The sequence below is a fragment of the Terrapene carolina genome, unplaced genomic scaffold (assembly GCF_002925995.2).
Source record: "Terrapene carolina triunguis isolate 2854851 unplaced genomic scaffold, T_m_triunguis-2.0 Scaffold96, whole genome shotgun sequence".
Classification (NCBI taxonomy): Eukaryota; Metazoa; Chordata; order Testudines; family Emydidae; genus Terrapene; species Terrapene triunguis.
In genome coordinates, this window is record NW_020664447.1 from 18,987,421 (window position 1) to 19,010,257 (window position 22,837).

The 22,837-nt window shown below is 44.1% G+C and overlaps 1 protein-coding gene across 2 annotated transcripts in view; it reads left to right on the forward strand.

Annotated features, from left to right (window-relative positions):
* The first annotated feature begins 2,419 nt into the window (after positions 1-2,419).
* The window catches only part of TPCN2 (two pore segment channel 2), a 58,339-nt gene continuing 37,921 nt past the window's right edge, over positions 2,420-22,837 (forward strand). Inside the window, exons 1-6 of one of the 2 annotated variants that reach the window (XM_024205056.2) lie at positions 2,420-2,645; positions 8,841-8,905; positions 9,573-9,649; positions 10,270-10,447; positions 15,221-15,337; positions 20,010-20,116. In XM_024205056.2, coding sequence (XP_024060824.2) covers positions 2,513-2,645; positions 8,841-8,905; positions 9,573-9,649; positions 10,270-10,447; positions 15,221-15,337; positions 20,010-20,116 — 677 coding nt within the window. In that variant the 5' untranslated portion in view covers positions 2,420-2,512. Of the gene's footprint in view, positions 2,646-8,840; positions 8,906-9,572; positions 9,650-10,269; positions 10,448-15,220; positions 15,338-20,009; positions 20,117-22,837 lie in introns of those variants that run through there. The other variant, XM_024205057.2, reaches the window with a different exon arrangement.

The window sequence follows — 22,837 nt, forward strand, 5'->3', positions numbered from 1 at the left end:
AACATTCCATCTTAAAAATATCATGGCCAGAATGGCTGTATCTAGTAATTTCCCCCAACATTCTCATATAGCTGGAAGATTTCTCTTAAATACCATATTTTGTTTATGTAAAATCAGTTCTTTGCTGATCTCTCAATTCTTTTATATTACAAAATTACCTATATTTCTACAAATTAAAGTCTCTCAATCTCTGTTTTAAATCTTGGAGATACATTGTAAAGTCCATAAGAACTAGAGACGCATAGAACCTTGTTCAGATGAGACATACTGTTAATTTAATTACACTGGACATATTGCCCATTAATAATTTTACTATAGTTCACACTATATTTTACCCTTTCCAAACTGCACCTGTAGTTGAAACTGCATAGTAAAGAATTACAACAAAAAACTGTGTAATCCTACAAAGTCATCTAGAACTTTAAAGTATCAGAGGGGTAGCCGTGTTAGTCTGAATCTGTAAAAAGCAACAGAGGGTCCTATGGCACCTTTAAGACTAACAGAAGTATTGGAGCATAAGCTTTCGTGAGTGATAAAGTGGGCATTCACTCACGAAAGCTTATGCTACAATACTTCTGTTAGTCTTAAAGGTGCCACAGGACCCTCTAGAACTTTAAAGGCACACAATAGAAGGGAAATCTGATGCAACCTGTGGATGAGGTGTGAGAATGAAAGGTTTAATTATTCTGAATCACACAGCCTGGTGGAAAATACACTGCTTCTGTGAAAACAAAGAGTTTTGATGGAAAGTGCAATTTCCAGTGAACTCCTTGGCTTCCATAAATTGTTTGTTTCTAAAAACAATGTTGCAGGTAAGTTCAGTACATGCTTCAAAACATTTTATTATAATAATGAGCATACATTCTTCAGGGCAGGGACTGTGTCATCCTAAGTGTTTGTACAGTACTCTGTGGTCCTGATCCTGATTGGGAATTGTGGGTGATACTTTAATACAAACAATAATCTATATTGTGCTTTACATGTTCAAAGCACTGCACACATCAACTGTCACTAATTCTCAGAACACCCCGTGAAGTGAGTGCATAAGTAGTCATATCTTCATTTTAGACAGTACAAATTGAGACAGAAGGTGAAATGACTTGGCCGAGGCTATACAGTGAGTAGATGGCAGAGACAGGACTTTCCAACTCCCAATCCAGTGCTCAGTCCTCTGGAAAAAATGTTATGGATGATATGACAGTTAATAAATGAGGTTCTTAATTCCATCTGTGGTCACTCAGTGTATAGTAAGCCCACTCTTACCTCATGTTATTGGATTCTACTCTAAAGAAGTTGGCCTAATGCCATGTATCAAATATTAGTGAAAGGCTTTCACATAGGTCCAGATGCTCAAATATTTAGGCACCTAACTCTCCAATGGTGCCAAAATACCTTTAAGAACCTGGGCCAGGGTTAGGCAACCTATGGCACGTGTGCCAAAGAGGGGACACAAGCTGATTTTCAGTGGCACTCACACTGCCCGGGTCCTGGCCACCGGTCTGGGGGGCTCTGCATTTTAATTTAATTTTAAATGAAGCTTCTTAAACATTTTAAAAACCTTATTTACTTTACATACACTAATAGTTTAGTTATATATTATAGAAAGAGACCTTCTAAAAATGTTAAAATGTATTACTGGCACGTGAAACCTTAAATTAGAGTGAATAAATGAAAGGTTGCCAACCCCTGATTTGTGCCATATTTACTGCAAATAAAGTACTGTGCTGTCTAGCTATACAGTGGTTTGGAGAGACGAATGGCAGCAGAACTACTCCAGGATCAGGCCAGGTAATTGATCTGTACTGTCCAGTCAAGCAGATTTTTTAAAAATTGGATCCTGATTTGCTGTCTTGTGCAGCTGTGACAATAGTGCTTTAGAGACAATAATTATGATGATGTGTTAGCAATGTAGGCTCCAGCCCTTCAGGAGATTTATAGTTCTGCTCAGCGTGAACCAAGGCAGCAGGAGTGACTGTGGGATACACTCCTGTGGAGAGATGAAAGTGTTTATCACCTATGTCCTGACTCCCCTGCGCCAGCCGAAGGAGAGAGCCTGGTACAGCAGCGATCACGCTGATATAGCTGTGAGTCACCCAGCCAGGAAGAGGGGCTCCAGGGCGTCACAGCAGCCACGAGACCCAGCCCCCCTACTATCTCCCGCTTCCACTGGCAGATCCTGCAGCCCACTGCACCCAGGACCTGTCGGAGCTCCAGCCCGTCGCACACTGGAGCCCCTGGCTACCCCTGCTCTTGGTCCCCACGAGTCCCCCTCGAGCGACCGCCGGTCGCGCAGGCCGGGGCGCTGCACTGCGGTCCCCCAAGAGGCGGTCGGGCTGGGGTCAGGCGGCTCCTCCTCCCGCTGGCTGCCGGGTCACGTGTAGCGGGCGGAGCCGGCTCTCCCGGGGCAGAGCCCCAGGCGGAGTGCGCGCTGCTGCCTTCCTTCTCCCTATGAGCCGGGCGGCCGCGGCTGGGAACTGCTGCAGGGGAGCGCCTGGCGCAGCCGCCGCTGTCCATGGAGGAGGAAGCCGGCACCGAGAAGGAGCCCCTGCTGCCTGCCCGGACAGCGGGCCGCGGCTACCCGCCCAGGGGAACCTTCGGGGCCGGCGACTGCCCCGATCCCGCGGCCTTCTGCACCGTCCAGGACGGTGAGTGGGGCTGGGGGAGCCTCGGGCATGGTGCCACGGGCATGGTGCCACTGGCTGGTGCGTCGCAGAGGGGTCCCGCTGGGGCACGGAGATGCTGGGGCGCTCCGCGGCCTGCCCAGGGACTGGGCTCTGTAAAGTGGTACCTATATAAGCGCCTGCCCCTCTGGGGGAGCCCATAGTAGGTAGCAACAGAGGGTCCTGTGGCACCTTTAAGACTAACAGAAGTATTGGGAGCATAAGCTTTCGTGGGTAAGAACCTCACTTCTTCAGATGCAAGACATAGTAGGTAGATTTTGTCCCGTAGAGCATAGGCACTGCAGCCCATGTGGGGGAGCGAGAGCATCTAGAGCGTGGTGCTTAAAAGACCCCTTAGATCAGCGATCTCAGTGCCCGGGGGTATTGCCTAGACAAGCCCACAGAACAGGGACTTCAGCGCCTGCTGGGCGGTGCCTCTAGCATATGGACTAGTGCCTGCAGAACCTAGGCCTTGGTGACTCTAGGGTGGGTGGCAGCTGCAGAACAGAGATTCAGGGTCAATGGAATGATGCCCCTAATCATTCTAGACTGAGGGCTTGTCAGCAGGGGGAAACTGATGAAGTAGTTGATGGTGGAATAAAGTGCACTGGTGTAGCTCCCCATCTGGACACTCTGTTCTGGGATAAAGGTGATTTTATTCTGGAACAGTTTGTTCTGCTTTGGAAGTGCACTGTTCCAGAATAAAGTGATTGTTTATTCCTAAATAGGATGTCCACACAGGCAGCTCAGCTATTCCAAATTAGCTGTGGTGGAATAAGATAGTTCTGTCAATTTCCCAGTGTAGACAAGCCCTGGTGTATTGGGTTTAATGCCCATAGACTGATAGTGTATATACATAGCTGGCATGTGGATTTCAATTTGATTTGTCACATTGCATTACTTACCGTCACTATGCCACTGATTTATTTACTGACTTGTTTTGGATGAGCCTAGTTGACTGGGGATAATGAGTGAACAAAAACAAGAAGACTTGAGGTTTAACCTATTTTCAATCCCCCACTCCTGCGTCATGCTGTTTTCTTTCAGATGTTTTTTATGTTGAGTTAAATACTTTCCCCCTCTCTCTTACAAGAGATGTAGATGTCTTAAGTGGGCGCTTAAGATGTCTTTATGTTGAAGGGAAGGTGTCATGTGAAAAATTGTATAAACTAAACTTCACACTGTCTTTAGGCTGGGATTTTCAAAGGAGCCAAAGGGAGGTAGGTGCTTAATTCCTATTTGAAATTCAACAAGAGTTGGGTGACTAACTCTATAACTCTTATCAAATTTCAGTAGGAATCGAGCACCTAACTCCCTTAGGCTTCTTTTGAAAATCCCAGCCTTAGATCGCAAGCTTTTTGTAGCAGGCACTTTACATAATTGTTTCAAAGCTGCCCAGTTTTGTGTTGAACTCAGTAGCACTCTTGAACTGATTGCCACTTACTTGCCATTGTGTGACTTAGACCTTAGTCCATCCCGTGCTTTGATGCACATTGGGCTACTCACATTTGCCATTCTTGCCTGTCAACTGCCCTTCTCTCCAAATCTTCCCATTTCATGTTGAGGTGCTTGATGTCGTGCAGAACTGTTCATTTCCATGTTATTCATGGTCTTCCTCTCTTTCTCCTTGCGTTTTCTGGCTTCCATTCAAGGGCCGTATTTCTTACGCGTTCTCTTTCCATTCTCAGCACATGTCCCAGCCACTAATGTTTTCTTTTGTAGATTATTTGTGGGAGGGTGCCTTGTCCAGTAACTTTTCTGACTTCTTCCATTGTGTGACTTCTCGTGTTAAATACTGCTCAGTATAAGGGTAGAAGAATTGGGCCCAATCATGTTTCCGCTACGGGTGCTATAGCTGCTTTGCTACAGCTATGGCTCTGTAGCACTGTTGTGTAGATGCTTCCTACATCAACGGAAGGGGTTTTTTTCTGTCACTGTAGGTAATCCATCTCTCTGAATGGCTGTAACTAGGTTGATAGAAGAATGCTTCCATTGACCTAGCTGTGCCTATGCTGGGTGTTACGTTGGCTTAGCTATGGTGCTATGATGTGTGATTTTTTTCACACCCCGGAGTGCTGTAGCTATGTCTACCTGACTTTGAGTGTAGACTAGGTCTTTGAGTAGCGTATTCTTGGTAGTGCATAAATCACTCACAAACTATCTTTACTAGAACTGCAAACACATTTATTTTAATATAAAACTTAAGGGTGGGATTTTCCAAAGTGCTCAGCATTGCCTTAACACTACTCTTACTCAAATCCGTGGGAGCGGAATTAAGTCAATACTTGGTGCTTTTAAAAATCCCATCCTAACCGTTCCCCTCCCCTCTTTCCCCAGTTCCTGACAATATTCCTGTAATCAACTTTGCCCTTATTGTTCTGTGGTCACACAAATGGGGAATCCAAGATTTAAAAAAATAAGACTAATAAAGGCCTTTTCTGCTGTTTGGAAGCAGCCTCTATATTTTTTTCAAAGCAATTTAATCTCTGTTGCATTTGTCTTCATGGTTGATGTCAGGGTCTGTTTAAAAAAGATGTGGTTGTTACGCACAAATATGCAGTGAAATTTTTAAATTGTTTGCTGACCTCTTAGGAAATTGAATGCTGTTCAAATCGGTCATCTGGGAATTCAATTCAGTGGTGCATATTGCTTAGTAATGCGTTATGCTTTTGAACCAGGGATGTGGGCAAAGCTATACTAGCTATGGGATCAAATTTTTTCTCATAATGTCCCAGTCATTGGGACATTGACCTCTTGACTGCCATGTCCTGCAGGGATAGTTTGTAGGTGCTGTTACTGAACTTCTATCAGCTATAGGAACATCATGGGGAGTTGACATTTTCTCTTTTAAAATTCAGGCACTCTAGAACCTGTCATTGGCATGTATTATGTGTGTGTCTGAGCCCTGTCATCATTTGTTCTCTGAGGGAGACTCTTCTCCTCCCCTACAAGCATGGACTGTCTCTGGTTCCCTTCACTGGATTAATTACTGGGGCAATCAAAGATTCCTTGATGCCAAAGGCATATAATCAAAATAAAGGTGGAAGTGCTCACTCTTCACTCTTGCTGTATATATAATTTACTACAGACGTTGTTAATGAATTTTGGATTGATAATTCCATAATGGGCTTAAATTGCAGCAAGGGAGATTTAGGTTAGACATTAGGAAAAACCTCCTAACTGTCAGGGTAGTTAAGCATTAGAATAAATTACCTAGGATGGTTGTGGAATCTCCGTCACAGGAAGTTTTTAAGAACAAACCCTGACAAGCATTTGTCTGACCTGTCTAGATAATACTTAGTCCTGCCTCGGTGAAAGGTACTGGACTAGATGACCTATCAAGGTCTCTTGCAGTCCTACATTGCTATGATAATATAACTTTTACGTAGTGATGCTTTATTTTACTTCATTACGTGCTGTCAGCTTTTCCCTTGTTTTGGATCCTGCCCTGGTGGATGGAGTAGTAATAGCTGCAGGTAGATATAAAAAGAGAGGACCCAGTCCTCCTCCCATTTCAATCTGTGGCACCACTCCACTGAGTTCAGTGGGATCAAGATCAGGTGCAGAATTTTGAAGCTATATATCTTTTTTAAAAAGGTAAATCTGGATAACAGACTGAAGTTGTGTTGGACTATAGATGCTACCAAAAAGGAATTTGGCTGAGACTCTATTAAAGAGAAATTGTTCCGATTTTCTTTCTCTCTGACTTTTGCTGACTGGAGATGCAGCCCTTTGTGCCTGTAATAACAACTGGGTAAGAGTCAGTCACTTAGAAATCATTCCAACAGGATTTATTTCACTTTTCCTTTTCTCTGATTAACCTCTCTATGAGCCCTCGTAGTGGAAGGGATGTTTTTGTCAGCAAAGCAGTAGGCTTCTGGGAATCAAATATTCAAATCCTGACAAAGAAGTCCTGACGCTGAGTGCTATGTAAGTTACTCAGAGCTTAATGACTACATGGGGCAACTTACTGGCATAATACAATTATCAACATAATTTAGCAATATCGGGTAAACTGAAAAAAGGCTACTATTACTCTGAATAAGAGTGTCCAAGTGGGGAATTATAACTATAGCAATAAAGTTATACCAGTATGTTCTGTGTTTGTACAGTGCCTAGCACAATGGGGTCCTGGTCCAGACACTCTGGTAATAAAAATAATTGACAATAGTAATGCCAGTAAATTTCCCTTTGTAGAGAAGCCTTCAATGTGTGGATGTGTGTGTCTTTTGAATAGACCTTGCAAATAGAAGTCCTGTCTGCTTGCATAGACATGAAAGTTCTTTTTAGAAGAGGGTTTATCCTTGTGTTCTTGTCCATAATGTCCTCTCCCACTCCCCATACTGTTGTGCACCATGTGAGTTCAGCTGATGGTGACCTTCATTGCCAACACGTGGTTGTTTTTCAGTGAAGCTCTGTGTAGTTTGTGATAGACATTGGTGTCCGTCCTTTGTTATGAAAGGTGCTGTGTAAATGTAAGAATCTCATTCTTATACCACATGTGTGGGGGAGTATGTAATATTAATAGGGACTGAGATTATTCCTGTGGAGTAAGTGAGGGTTCAAATAGCAAGTGTACTATAAACAATTTATCTCCCGGATTCTATTTTTAAAGCCATAGCTACCTATTTTTTATGGTTTCCTGGTTTAATGGTTCTTAACTATGTAAGATATGGGAGGTAATTGTCCTGCTCTACTCAGCATCTGGTGAGGCCTCAGCTAGAGTACTGTGCCCAGTTCTAGGTGCTTCACTTTAGGAAAGATGTGGACAAATTGGAGAGTCCAGAGGAGCGCAACAAAAATGATTAAGAGGTTTAGAAAACCTGACCTAGGAGGAAAGGTTAAAAAAATTGGGTATGTTTGTCTTGAGAAAAGAAGACTGATGGGGGCGACCTGATAAGTCTTCAGATACATTGAGTGTTACAAGGAGGACGGGGATCAGTTGTTCCCCATGTCCACTGAAGGTTGGACAAGAAGTACTGTAATGGGCTTAATCTGCAGCAAGGGAGATTTATGTTAGATATTAGGAAAAACTTTCCAACTATAAGGGTAGTTAAGTGCCAAGGGAGGTTGTGGAATCCCCATCAGAACAGATTAGATAAACACTTGTCAGGGATGGTGTTGGTATACTTGGTCCTGCCTCAACTTAGGGGGCTGAACTTAAATGTTGTCCCTTCCAGCCCTACATATCTGTGATTTTAATACTACATTTTGAGCAATATTGTTCATTTTGGCCTCAGGGTTACCAATGGTCCACACAAAGTTTATGCCCCCTTGTTGAAAATGTTTACATCAGAAATAATGAAAAGGTATAGAAAGAGCTATTTACTCTAAAGAACTGTTACACTGACAAAGCATTTTAAGTTTCCTGAATTAATAATTTTTTTTGTATCCCTCACTTTGGCACACTGCCACACATTGCATGCCACATTTATGCCTTGTTTAGTTGAGAGACATGGTTCTTTGCAGGAGATGGGCCATTTTAGGGACACAGTTTGGACAAATTTTGTTCCAAATTTAAGTTTTGGAAAGCTTTCTATTGGCCTTTGGTTTTGTAAAAGCTTATTTTTATATGATATCTTTTGACATTTTGATGGGGAAAGGTTGCTCTTCTCCTTGCCCCCTCCCAACCGCCGAAACAAATGTCCTGTAAATCTTGTAACCCAAACACTTTGCTTTAGAAACGGGCTACAGGAGGACCTGAAAGTGAAATTGATTATATATAGACTAGTCTATATTCACTGCAGAATCTGAGTAAACCCAGAGTAAATGGTGAAAAGAAAAGTAGATTTCTTTATTTCGTATTCACTCAGTTAAGGTAGTGTTTATAAGATAGGAAAGGAAGCTTCATCTCTTCATAATCCACATTCAAAAACATGATAAAATTTGACCACGGTAGGCAAGTTGGTGAGCTGAGACCTCTGCATATTGTGCTGACTTTTATTATCTGATTGTTTTTGTGCTCCCCTTTCTGTTATTGTCTCTTGTCTTATACCTATATTGTAAACTCTTTGTGGCACAGATTATCTTTTTGTTTTGTGTTTTGTACAGCACCTAACACGCTGGGGTCTTGGACCATGATGGGGATGCCTACTTGCTACCATAAATAATAATTAATCATTGGTGCGGCAGGCTTTGCCCAGGTAACATAAATGACCACTGTTTCTTTTAACCTCACAGCTGCTGGAGCTGACCATGATCTTTACATAAACCAAGCTGTAGTATTTATTGAAGATGCAATACAGGTAAATGGAATTTGTTTCTTTCTTACTGTGCCTACAGTGGTGTGTATTTGTTACATGTTATAATTAAGGCTACGATTTAGTCATGGAGGTTGCGGACGTCACAGCTCTCAGGCTAGCTCTTATTTTCAGAATCACTTTATTCAACATTTACTTTACTTAGGGTATTTTGAACAAACTTAGACTGAAGGAACGCTAAAAAAGTGAGGGTAATAATTAGACTTGGTGAGAGTTTAGTGGATAGAGCAGGAGGCTACTGTCAGAACTCCTGAATTTTATTTCCTGCTCAGTTACTGGCTAATGGCATGGGTTTAGGCAAGTTAGTTAGCCTTTCTGTACCTCAGTTAACTGAGCTATATATGGCAATAATGATGCCTACCTCCTATAGGTGTTGAGGTATAATTTATATGAGTAACATGTTTTGAGGTCCTTGGATGAAGAGGTCTTTATAAAAGCAGTTTCTTTCCCATATCACTTTTTCTTCACATGTGTGCAAGCTAAGGGGTAGTCATTGGTGGACTTCACTTTACGCAAACAGTAATTTTTCTTTTTTAGTAGCCTTTCTGTCTTAGTATAAAGCTGAAAGTGTCTCAAATTAGGTTTTAAATAGCTTGATCTCCCTCTTTGAGTGTCTGAATTACTTTTTTTGTGCTTTGCCTCCTGCCTCCAGTATCGTTCCATAAACCACCGAGTGGACTCCAAATCCCTGTGGCTTTATCGATGGTATTATTCAAAAATTTGCCAGTGGTGAGAACTTGGTATTCTGCTCTTTTTGTCTCTCTAATTTAGCAGTGGGTTTTGAAATGACTTCTTGTCTCTGTATTTTGTTAGTTTGAGTAGCTAATATAATAATTGTTGTTTTATTGCAAAACACTTTTCTAGCAAATCAAAATGAAGAATAAATGTGAAAGTGACGAGAATGGACAGTACCAAGTATTGTAAGCTCCTTCTCATGGAGATAGCTCTGTAGAATTCCATGGGGCTAGTCACATGAGTAAAGACTGTTTGCGGGAATTAAGGATTTGCAGGATCATACACTACAGTTATTCAAACTTGTCTTTTGTTACTAGCATTTAATTAAGCAGCAGCAACTGTGTGTCTTCTAGTTCATCTATTTTTGGGTGCCATTAAAGGAGCAACATTTTCCAAGCTGTGGTATTTGGTTTGAAGCTGGCCTTTTTATTCTAAATGCAGACAAAAAGTCCTGTACTGCATAGGCATGTGATATAGTGCTTTCAGGTGGTTTCCACTATATGCATTAAGCTTAATACCATTATGAAATTTGATATCCTTCTGATATCTCACTTAATTTTCTGACCAGTGTCTGCTTCCTTTTATTCCTGTCTTTATGTTCCCTACCCTTCCAGGGTTTTGAGTCTCACCATTACTCTAATCCTGGCTCTGGCTTTCATTGAAACCCCTTCTTCGCTCACTGTCACATCAGATGTACGATATCGCGGCACAGCCTGGGAGCCTCCTTGTGGCCTGACTGAAAGTATAGAGCTGTTTTGTTTCCTCGTCTTTATAGCTGACGTCTCTGTGAAGGTGAGCAAAGTCATGGTCTCTACAGTATGTAAGAAGCATGTGTGCTTGTTCAGCATATTAATGGTAGACACGGTCAAAGTGATCTGTCTGTCCTTTATATTTTGGGAGATGGTGTAATTTGAAAGCATATTCAGGTTTGCAGGTTTTGAATTTGTGTTGTTTGATTATATCTTAAATTTGGGAAAAAATGCAACTTCACGTTGTTGTATAAAAACAGTGCAAAAACACTTCAAAATTAGGGAGATACTAGTCATGCATTTCCAAGAAATACAACCATATTTCCTTAAATTCAGATTGCTGTTCACTGACAGTAAATAAAATGATAATTGTGTTGCTAAGGGCCAGATCTGGCTGACCTTATTTGGCCAGGTATTCTTACTAGTTTTGCTAGGGTTGTTGAATTGGGCCCTAAATGATCCAGCTTGCTCAGATTCAGACTAATTTCTGAAATTTGAACCCTTAAATGCTTCCTGTTTTTGAAGGATCAGCATTTTGATCCCTACACAGATATTTACCATGTGTTTGTGTGTGCGTGTGTGTGGTGAGGTGAGGAACATCTGCAACTTCTACTAGCAGAGCTAAGTAAGAGTCAACAGAAGAATTCTAGGAGTCAATGTTAGGTGTTTTTTCCACATTCTATGGGAAATATTTGCAAACAAAGACTGAGGCCTTGTCTACACTGGCAAGTTTCTGTGCAGTAAAGCAGATTTCTGGTTGTAACTCCCAAGGTGTACACACTGCCAAGCCACTTAGCAAGCAGAAACTGCGCAGTTGCATCACTGTAACAAAACCACCCCGACGAGAGGTGTACAGCTTTCTGCGCAGGAGGTAGAGCGCTGCAGTGCCAGTGTAGACACCCTGGTCGATTACAGCGCAGCGATTGGCCTCCTGGAGGCGTCCCACAATGCCTGTTCTCGCCTCTCTGGTCATCGGTTTGAACTCTACTGCCCTGCCCTCGGGTGACCAACCGTCATCCCCACCTCTTAAATTCCTTGGGAATTTTGAAAGTCCCCTTCCTGTTTGCTCGGTGACGCATGCAGTGGTCTCAGCACATCTTTCCAGGTGACCTTGCCTGCTCCACGCACCAGGTGATCCCCCGCTTGGAGCAATGCCGAGCTGCTGGACCTCATCAGCATTTGGGGAGAGGAGGCTGTCCAGTCCCAGCTGTGCTCCAGCCATAGGAATTATGATACCTACGGACAGATTTCATGATGCATGACAGAAAGGGGCTATGACCAGGACACACTGCAGTGTAGGGTCAAAGTGAAGGAGCTGTGGAACGCCTACCACAAGGCGTGGGAGGCAAACCGCTACTCCGGTGCTGCGCCCACGAGCTGCCGGTTCTACAAAGAGCTGGACACGATACTCGGTGGCGACCCCACCTCCACTGCGAAGGCCACGGTGGATACTTCGATGTCTCGTGTGCCAGTCGAGAGTGGACCGAGCCAGGAGGAGGAAATCTTGGACGAGGATGTGGAGGGGGAGGGGGACCCAGAGGCAGAGGATGACTTGGAGATCAGAGATGCATGCAGCCCGGAGATCTTCTCTACCCCGCAGGAGGCTAGCCAGTCACAGCTGTCGGATCTTGGCGAAGTGCAAACAGGAGAGGATGCCCCTGGTAAGTGGCTTTGATTTTGGGAATCGCTGAAGTGCAAACAAGAGGGTTGCAGAAAGCAGGCTTGTGTCTGTATGATGTGTGTACCACCACATGCCTAGTCTGAGCGGTGGAACAGGGTGTTGATTGACTCCCTCACTTCATGGGAATCTGCCTCAGAGATCTCCAGGAAACTCTCATGGAGATACTGGGCAACCCACTGCCACAGGTTCTTTAGCAGAGCTGCTTTGTTTCTTGCCCCATTAAGGGTAACTTTCCCACACCACTCTGCTGTCACTGGGGTGACCACTGCTGCACAAAGGCGAGCCACATAAAGGCCAGGGCGGAAGCCGCACTCTTGGAGAAAACTCTCCCTTGATTCCCTGCTCACGAGTTATTCCTTAAACTATAAAGGCAAGAGGAATGTGACATTGATCTCGCCACGCATAGTAGCTATGACACGAGATTGCTTGTGGCATTCACGGAGGTGCTGACTACAGTGGAACGCTGCTTTTGGGCTTGGGAAACAAGCACTAAGTGATGGGATCACATCGTGATGCATGTCTGCGATGACGAGCAGTGGCTGCAAAACTTTCAGATGAGGAAAGCCACATTCATAGGTCTGTGTGATGAGCTCACCCCAGCCCTGTGGCGCAAGGACACGAGAATGGGAGCTGCCCTGTCATTGGAGAAGCGCGTGGTGATTGCACTGTGGAAACTGGCTATTCCAGACTGCTACCGACCAGTTTGGAGTAGGAAAGTCGACCACTGGACTCGTGTTGACGGAAGTATGCAGGATCATTAATCACATCCTGCTCCGAAAGACCGTGACTCTCGGCAACATGCGTGACATTGTGGATGGCTTTGCGCAAAAGGGCTTCCCTGAATGCGGAGTGGCGATAGATGGCACGCATATTCCAGGTTTGGCAATAGACCACTTAGCCACCGAGTACATTAATCAGAAGGGGTATTTCTCAATGGTTCTCCAGGTGCTTGTAGATCACTATGGGCGTTTCACAGACATTAACACAGTCCGAGAAGGTGCATGAAGCAGGCATCTTTCAAAACGCTGGCCAGTTCAGAAAGCTGCAAGCAGGGACTTTCTTCCCGGACCAGAAGACCATCGTAGGGGACGTCAAAATGCCCATTGTGATCCTGGGAGACCCTGCCTACTGTTTAATGCTGTGGCTTATGAAGCCGTACACAGGGCAACTTGACAGAAGCAAGGAGTGGTTCAACCGGCTGAGCAAGTGCAGAATGGCTATTGAGTGTGCTTTTGGCTGTTTAAAGACCCCCTGGTGCTGCCTATACGGGAGGCTTGGCCTGGCCGATGACAATATTCCTATGCTTATAGCCGCCACATGCTATACGCTCCATAATATTTGTGAAGGGATGGGTGAAAGCTTCACTCACGGTTGGACTGCTGAGGCTCAGCGCCTGGAGACTGAATTTGAACATCCAGAGACCAGGGCTATTAGAGGGGCGCAGTGTGGGGCCATAAGGATCAGGGATGCCTTGAGGCAGCAATTTGAAGCTGAAAGCCACTAATATTTGTTGCTATGCTCGGGAGTGCAGTGCTTATAATGCTAGGAGGTGATTGTGATTAGTGTAGATGATGCACTATGAAGGTGTACGAAAATTGCCTGTTGCTTTGCAGGGCTCTGTTTGTTTTCAATTAATGGAATAAAGATTGCTTTCAAACGAAACAATTATTTTATTAAAAAACAACCAGAGGAGAGAGGGAAACAAAAATACACATCAGCACTGAGAGGGATGGGGGAAGGGAGGGTCCCAGGAGTAGGTGGGGTCCTGGGACGGTTAAAGATTTGTGTATGTCCAGGTATCCTATCCAACCTTCTCCTTTGGATTACAGTGCAGCAGGTACTGTACTTCAGCAGGGCTAAACTGCAGAGTGATGGGTGTTGAGTGCAGTGGGTACTGGGAGTCCACAGGGCTGGACTGTGACGGGGGAGGAGTGGAATGCAGCGGGTACAGACTGGAGCCAGGAGGTTGATAAGAGTGTGTTGGCGGTGTCTGGGGGGCACATGGGAAAGAGTTTTGCGACAACGGCTGCAGGGGAGGGCGGGCGTGGAGCTGCTCGGTTTGCAGTGCTAGTAGCACCTGGAGCGTGTCTGCTTGGTGCTCCATAACGTTTAAGAGCCACTTCATGGCTTCGTTCTGGTGCGCCACGTTCTCCTTTTGGTTCCTCTTCTTGCTGTCCTGCCACTTCTTCAATTCTTGTTTTTCGGCTGCGGAGTGCATCATAACATCACGCAGCAAGTTCTCCTTCGTTCTTCGTGGCGGCTTTCTAATTCTGCGCAGCCATTCAGCCGCTGATAATAAAGAGGGAGGTTGGGCTCCCAAGGTCATATCTGTGAAGCCAAAATGCAACATTTTACAGAAACAGTATTATTTGCAACACACAGACCGCTGATTTAAAACACAGCCACTGTTCACATACCTATCACTAACTGGCTGACCCCAGGCAAGCACATGAGCCACAAGACCCCCAAAATGGTGAGTAGCCTCAGGGGCAGGGGAAATCAGTGTTCCAGGACCATACTGTACACGGGGCACGTGGCTCTTGGGGAGAGCCAGCACTGTAGGGGGGGCCTTATCATTATTGTCCCCACATTTTCCACAGGCTGTGTTCATTATTATCTTGCTGCTGTTAGTGAGAGCGAGCAGCATATTGGTCAACAGTGCGGGATCCATTCCTGCAGACTGAAGAGGTAGGGCGCGCAGTACACAAACTGTTGAAAGATGACGCCAAATGCGGACGGAAGCACAGGAATTGCTGGGATGCGAAGCAATGCATCACGGGGCATTGGGACAGGACCCAGGATGCCCCACGACACCCTCCGCCTTCCCACAATTCTTAGTGGCAGAAGAAGAGATGCTCTGTGGGATAGCTGCCCAGAATGCACCACTCCCAATACTGCTGCAGGTGCCGCAAGTGTGAACACGCTATTGCGCAGGCAGCTGACAGTGTGAACACACAATAGCAGTTTCCCTTCAGTGCTCTCTGAGCGGCACTGTGCCAGTGCTGTAACTCTGCCAGACATACCCTTAAAAATAACACCTCTTTTACAGTGTATTTGGATCAGTTTCCTTTTCAGTTTAGTGCCCACTCAACTTGTTATGGTTTAACAGTTGTTTAAATTTTGTTTGCCTTCCAGAGTTATTTAATTGGTTGGGAAGAATTTCAGAAAACGAAATGGCTGCTGGCTTATATCCTGACACTGGTTGTTTCCCTTATCGACTGGACTGTGTCACTGAGCTTTTTTTGTACAGAGGTAAGAACTGTTATTCCCTCCATCCCTCCCCAAACTATCAGGAGGCTTGTGGCAGGGAGGGAATTACTGCAGAGAAGGCCTTTAGGAGGGCCTTTACTGTGTGGTGCCTAAAAATTACAGTGCTGGGTGGGGTGTCTTGCTTTTATTGTCTTGTGTTTGCTGCTAGAGTGAGCATAATGAGACATTAGGAAACACCTGCTGTAGCAAAGCTAGTCTTTTGCGACACTTAATTTGAGTTTCTCAATAAAGGATGTAATGGTCTCTGTAAAATTGAATACAGCTTTGCCAGGATAAGTAGTCTTTGTGATAATTTGAATGGAATAGAAAAGAATCTGGCCATTAGCAGAAATTTCATTGTGCAGGACGAAGAGGACAGAATTTTCCATTGGATTTAACTTTGTAGGATTTACTGAAGGTAGCTGCCCATGGCCAACCCTCCCTCTCAAAATGTCAAGATAAATTAGGGTGTCCTGATTTTATAGGGACAGTCCCGATTTTTGGGTCTTTTTCTGATATAGGCTTCTATTACCCCCCACCCCGTCCTGATTTTTCACACTTGCTGTGTGGTCACCCTAAGATAAATATAGTGCCAAATCTTGCTTTTTCAGAGGGAGTTGCAGTCATTTTAACCATGTGACTTTACAAGAGTAATATGATCAAAAATCTTGTGACATGCTTCTAAACACACATATCCTAATCATAGTAACCTAGCTTTTCTCTCCTCTTCCTCCACTGTGCAACAGCTCCCCTGGCTGTAAGTGACTCACACTGAATCATCATCATCATCATCATCAATCAGTGATTACAAAATATTCAAATGATCCAAATGTACAGGAAGAGAATGAGGCTGGAGTTTTGCATTTTGTGTTAATGCAGATTCCTGTGCCAAAGCCATTGTCAAACACCACTCACCCGCCCCCGACAAAGCATGTAAACCTTGCTTCAGATCATTTGCAGGAGTAGCCACGGGTTTAACACATTGCTGTTAGTGTTAAACTGTTAGACTCAAAATTTGTAATGCATATTTTAGTGACCAGGATACTAGTGCAGTGGCAAAGAAAGAATTGTTAATGTTGAATGGACATAACAGCTGAACTTGCATATGAAGCAGTAGTGTTCTGCTGTCCCAGCTAGCTTCTTTTTTATATTTTACCTGAGAGACAAGGTGGGTGAATTCATATCTTTTATTGGACCAATTTCTCATAGTTAAAGAGATACGCTTTTGAGCTACACAGAGCTCTTCTTCAGGTCTGGGAAAGGTACCGTATATACTCGTTCATAAGCTGAATTTTTTTAGTAAAAAAGGGAAGCACCAGAGATGGGGACCGGCTTATGAACGGGTATAGAGAGGGAGAGGTGGGATACTGCTCCCTCTGTTGGGGGGAGGGGCTAGGAGAGGCAGCACAGCCAGCAGAGACAGAATGGAAGAGGTGGGGCAGTCTCTCCGCTTCTGGCCACGCTGCTCTCCCCCCAGCCTCCAAAGCAGCTGCAGCTCCGGGGCTGCAGCCCCGCCCCCCAGAGCAGGCTGTGGCCGTGCCGCCCGAGCGCCAGAACATGCTGCGGCCACGCCACCTGGCCCAGCCCGCTGGAACATGCTGCGGCTGCGCCGCCCTGTCTGGCCCGCCAGAGCAGGCTGCAGCTGCGCTGCCCAGCCTGCCGGAGCAGCTCCAGCCAGGTCAGTGACATCCTCCCCTGGCCCTCCCCAGATAAGGTGAGATGGGATGGGGAGAGTGTGGGGGTCCCAGGTTAGGGGTGGGGTCATGTGGGGGGTGGTCACAGGGGTTACTCCCCTGACTCCCAGCTTCTTCCCCCCCAAAAATTTCCCCACCAGTTGCTGTCCCGGCCCGTCAGGGTAAGCAGCTGGCGTGCTAGGACACTTTGTTTACTTAGGTTTACCTCCGTGCCTGCGGACGCTCGAGGTAAACAAACCATCTCAGTCCACCAGTGGCTTATCCTGATGGCCTGGGAGCCAAAGTTTGCTGACCCCTGAATTATAGGGTTGGCTTATGAACGGGTTATAAAAATTTTCCATTTTTACTTATTCATCTTGGGGGGGGGGTGCCTGCTTATAAACGAACTGGCTTATGATCGAGTATATACGGTAATCAGAATGTCACAGCTAAATACAAGGTGGAATAGGTTGTTTAGCATAAATAGTTTACCCATATTGTAAGAGACCAAGGTGAAATGCCAGTTAACCTCTCTGCAGTCACAGGACTAAAAAAGAGGGGATTAGTGGGTTACAGATTGGATTTATAGTTTACTGTAACAATGTCTTTATTAAGTTTGTGATTTCTAGTGTCTAGCAAAGTTATGAATGAAAGCTCTTCTTTTGAAGATGTTGTGCAAGTTTCCTTTGAGGATGAGGATTGAGAGTTCAGATACGGAGTAATCGTTTTGTGAAGAGTGTTCACCCGTCGGTGATAGTGTTCTTTGTCCTTTATCATTTTTGTGTGGGAGTTCTATATCTGACTCATCAGACCTCATCTTCAAAGGAAACTTGCACAACACTTTCAAAAGACAAGTCTGGGAGCTTAAATTCATAACTTTGCTAGACACTAGAAATCATAGACTTAATAAAGACACTGGATTTATGGTTTATTACAACAATCTGTAACCCACTAACAGCCCCGTGCCCTCTCCCGTGACAGGAGTGGTGTTAACAGGCCATTTCACCTTGAATGGATGCTTGAAATATGTGTTAACTACTTATGCTAAGCAATCTGTTCCACCTTGTATTTAGCTGTGACATTCAGGCTTTCTATACACTGGCAAGTGAAAGACAAAACTTTTGTCATTCAGAGGTATTAAAAAAACACGCACCCCACCCCCGAAAGACAAAATTTTTGTCGATGACAAGCGCTGGGGTGAACAGCGCTTTGTCGGCAGGAGAGCGCTCTCCTACTGACAAACAGCGGCTACACTGTGCACCTTTTAGTGGGTGTGTGTTGCTAAAATCTGTGTAGTGTAGACATAGCCTCTCAGAGTATGTTTCCCAAACCTGAAGAAGAGCTCTGTGTAAGCTCGAAACCTTGTGTGTCTCCAGGGCCAGCGCTTCCATTTAGGTGACCTAGGCGGTCGACTAGGGCACCAGGATTTGGGGGGGCGGCAATTCGGCGGCGGGGGGTCCTTCCGCCCTCCGGGTCTTTGGCGGCAATTCTGCGGCGGGTCCTTTACTCGCTCCGGGACCCACTGCCGAAGTGCCCCGAAGACCAGGAGCGCGGAAGGAGACCCCCGCTGCAGAATTGCCGCCGCCGACCGGGAGCGCAGAAGGACCCCCGCCTAGGGCGCCAAAAACCCTGGCGCCACTCCTGTGTGTCTCACCAACAGAAATTGGTCCAATAAAAGATATTACCTCACCCACCTTGTCTTGCTAATATCCTGGGACCAATGCTGTGTACTTTTGAGGAAGATTTATATACAATCATAACAACAACAACAAAAAGGGCATCAGACCAAAACCCTGGTTGAGGGAATGAGGTAAATGTCTTGTTTTGTTGCTGCATCAAGTTAAGTAGTCTCTATATTGGCTAGCAACTGCTTCTGAATCTAGACCGGTGTTAATATTTAGGCCTGGTCTGTACATAGTTTTTGTACATTTTTGCTATTTCAGATAGGGGTGTGATTTTTCTACTGAAAATTGTATTATAACCTATCGTATTATAACCTATTCTCCTTCTTTTATGGGAATGAGCTATACTGGGATAAACTCCTTTATAGCATTATAGCTGCATCCAAACTTGGGTGGTGGTGGTGGGCTTGTACTTCTTTCACTATACAGGTATAGTTAAAATGGTATAGTTTTGTGTATAGAAAAGCTTTTTGGGAAAACCCTATGCACCCTAATGTACAAACCCTGGACCCATCTGTCTATAAACTAAATAAAACCTTGTGTGTCTAAAATGCTAGATTTACCTCCGTCCCTCATCCTTGTAGTGATCCTGATAATTTTTCAGTGTCCTAAGGAGTCCTTCAGCAAAACCAGAGAAGTAAAGACTTAATATTTCTAATGTAAAAAAGGTCTGTAAGGGAGAGGGAAAGCAGAAGTAAAAGATAAATACAACATGAAAAGTTTTGGACTATGTTCAAATATAATAAAAAAAAATCAAATGACAAAACTATTTTCCCCTTTGAAGATCACTTTTAAAAAAGTAAAGAATTTGTTTTTAAAAATATTTACATAAAGGCTGATATAAAAAAAACCCCAAACACTAGATTTTTATAGGTTCCTTTCCCCTGTGCGCAATACAGTTTACCTTTTGTTTGCAGAATAAAACTGTAAAATCATATAGTTGGCAAGGGATTGACAGCTAATGGTTAGAACAAGGGGCTGAGTTAAGAATCCAGGGTTATGGCATGCTCAGCCACTGATTCACTCTGTGTCCTGGAGCAGGTTATGTATTAGGTGCTTTTGAAAATTCTACCCTTAACCATTGTGTGCCTCAGTTTACCTGGCTGTAAAATGAAACAAATGATGATTAGGTGCCTTGCAAGGTGATCGAAAACTAATTCACAATTGCATAATAAAAAATTCCTTTTATGAAGTGTCATTATTTCTGGGAATCCATCATTTTCTTAATCTTTTCTAACAAAAATGCCAAAAAAATTAGTGGTGTCTGCTGTGTGAAACTTTGTAGGGCTCAATACCAAACCCACTATTTTATTTTCACAGACTGTGAGAATAAGACGAATTCTCCGGCCTTTCTTTCTCCTTCAGAACTCCTCTATGATGAAAAAGACATTAAAATGCATCAACAGCACTCTGCCAGAAATGGCAAGGTAGGTAACAGCACAGTAATTTCCCTCAGATCTGTTGCAGCCTGGTACCTGAACATGCCTTTAGGTAGTCTCATTATTCTGGGAGTGTGGAATCTGGACAGGTTCTATGTTGAGAGAGACCAGTTAGGTAAATGATTAGCGGATGAAAGAAAGTCCCTTACAGGAGCAGGCTATGGCCTACCTATAGCTGGGAAAATTATCTATGCAGTAACTTGAATGTTACCCCAGTGGTGAGGTGAGCTAATGCTGTTCTGTACAGTTTCTCATACTACGCTCATCTCCATAGTAACTGAGTGCCTTTCAGTAGTGCATTAAGCTATGTGACTAAGGTTTGGTCTACACTACAGTGTTAGGTCGACCTAACTCTGTAAGTGTCTACACTACAATGTTGCTCCCGCTGATGTAAGTCACCCACTACACCGACCTAATAACTCTACCTCCATGAGAGGTGTAATGCTTAGGTTGATGTAGTCGGGCTGATGCAGTGTCTGTGTAGACACTGTGTTACTTACGTTGCCTGTTGGCTGTCAGCTCCTCATGGGGCTCACAGCTGCCCCAGGGTTGACAGTCCCAGCTATCAGCCCTGCATGGGGCTCATAGTTGGAACCCTCCACCTCAGCGAGGATGTGTGTGCGCTCCAGCTTTCAGTGCCCCACACAGTTAAGTCGATGGAAGCGCTCCTGGTGAGGACATGCACCACCAACAGAGGGGGTGTAGTGTGGACATGAACCACCACAGTAATTACTGCGGTGGCTGTACATCAACCCATCTTAGGTCGACTTAATTTTGTAGTGTAGATAAGGCCTAAATCTGCACCTGTCATGTGTTGATTGTTCTTTCATCCTCTTCCTCAGGGAGAGGTGTGTGCAGTGGAGTGTTTTGTTTTGGTAGGATTTTAGGGTTCTTTAGGTTGGTTGCTTGTTTTAAATATGCATGTTACTATGTTTCCCATCACAATGGCCTAAGGTTCTCAAAGTTTCACTTCCTTTCTGGGAGCTTGAGGCCTAGTGATTGTGTACCTTATCCTGAGAGTTGTGGGTATGATCACTCCTCAGTATGAGACCACTTGTCTATTTTAAGTCTTGCCAGAAAGCATGTGGTGCCTCTAAAATGAGTAGCAGTACCGATGATTTGTGCATGTGAACGTGTTTGTGTCTCACACTTGTATATAATACTTGGCACTCATAATTTTATATTGAAAGTACTATTGTGACCGGGGTCCTAGTGGGGAGCCAGCTGTAGTCACTCTAATTGAGTAAACTGCAAAAAATGGGGCAGACAATCCCCATAAAGCTGGTGGATATTCCAATACTTAGCATAAAACAGCTTCTTTATTACCTTACTGGTTACTCAGAAGTCCAAACAACACAGTTCCCTTAAATTGATCCAACTCAGGCCTCCATCCAGGTACCCACATCAGATATGACGAAAATTTCTGTAAATCTTATTTCATCATATAAAAGAAAAGGTTCTGCCAATCCCAAAGGACCAGACACATTACCTCCCAGGTTAATGAATGTTTCAGATCTTACCCAAATACACGCTACAGCCAATTCTTATTAACTAAACTAAAATTTATTAAAAAACAAAAGAGAGAGAGTATGGTTAAAAGATCAATCTACATCCAGACATGAGTTCAGTTCATTGAGGTTCAGATTCACAGCAGAGATGGTGAGCTTTGTAGTTGCAAAGAGTTCCTTTAGAATTCAGTTCATAGGTCATAGTCCAATGTCCAAATCTCCTATTCAGGGCGTACCAGCATAACTGGGACCTCAGTCTTGCAACTCAAACTTCCCCTGCAGAAGCTTAAGCAGATCTGAGATGACAGAATCAGAGCCAAGGATCTTTTATACAATTTCATGTCCTGCTTGACAAGTTGGGAGTTCTCGGGGAACAAAAGGTAATTAGGATGACTTTGAAGGAGGTCCATCACCATACTTAGCTATACGAATTAACATAAGACCATTTGCTTGTTCCTCCACCATTCACAGTACATTTCACAGAGAGATGAATACCGAGATATCCCGTGTTTACAATTCATTTAAATGATATCAGAATACAGCATAGACAGGGACTGTTGATTACATTATCGACCCTTCTCATACATATGTAAATACACAAAAACACAGATATTATCTCCCTACATGTCTTTTGAGGGTTATTTATTTTGCAGGATGTTTAACCCTTTCTAGCCATGCGTCACACCCCCAACGTGAGACTGGTGTGAAATGGCGAAATTAGAGCTCCTGGATACACCTTAAGGACCTTCCAACATTATGATGAGCTGTGTTTACATTGAATTCTTTATAAGGCCAAATTATTAATGCATGCTTTGGCACCAGCCAAAAACTTAGTCCATACTTTGTGAAACACTTTAGTGAATCCAGGGTTTGCTCTATGTGTTAACTTAACATAGCCCTTAATGTTTTTCAAAGAGCATTTACTCTGGCAGTCAGCCATGAAGGCTGTGAGGTGTTGTAACTCAGTTTCCCTTTGTGCACAGCAGTTCAAGCTTGTAGTGGTTTTTCTGCTGTATACAGTTTCAAGATTAGATACAGGCACTAACTGTGAAATATCAGTATCACCAGGCCTTTTAACATGGTGTGTTTTGTCATGTAATGAAACAGTATAACCATGAAGGCTTTTACAACATAATGAGTTCTTATGTATTACCCCCAACATGTTCAAGGGTTTTTCCAAAAGACCAGGCACATTGTACAT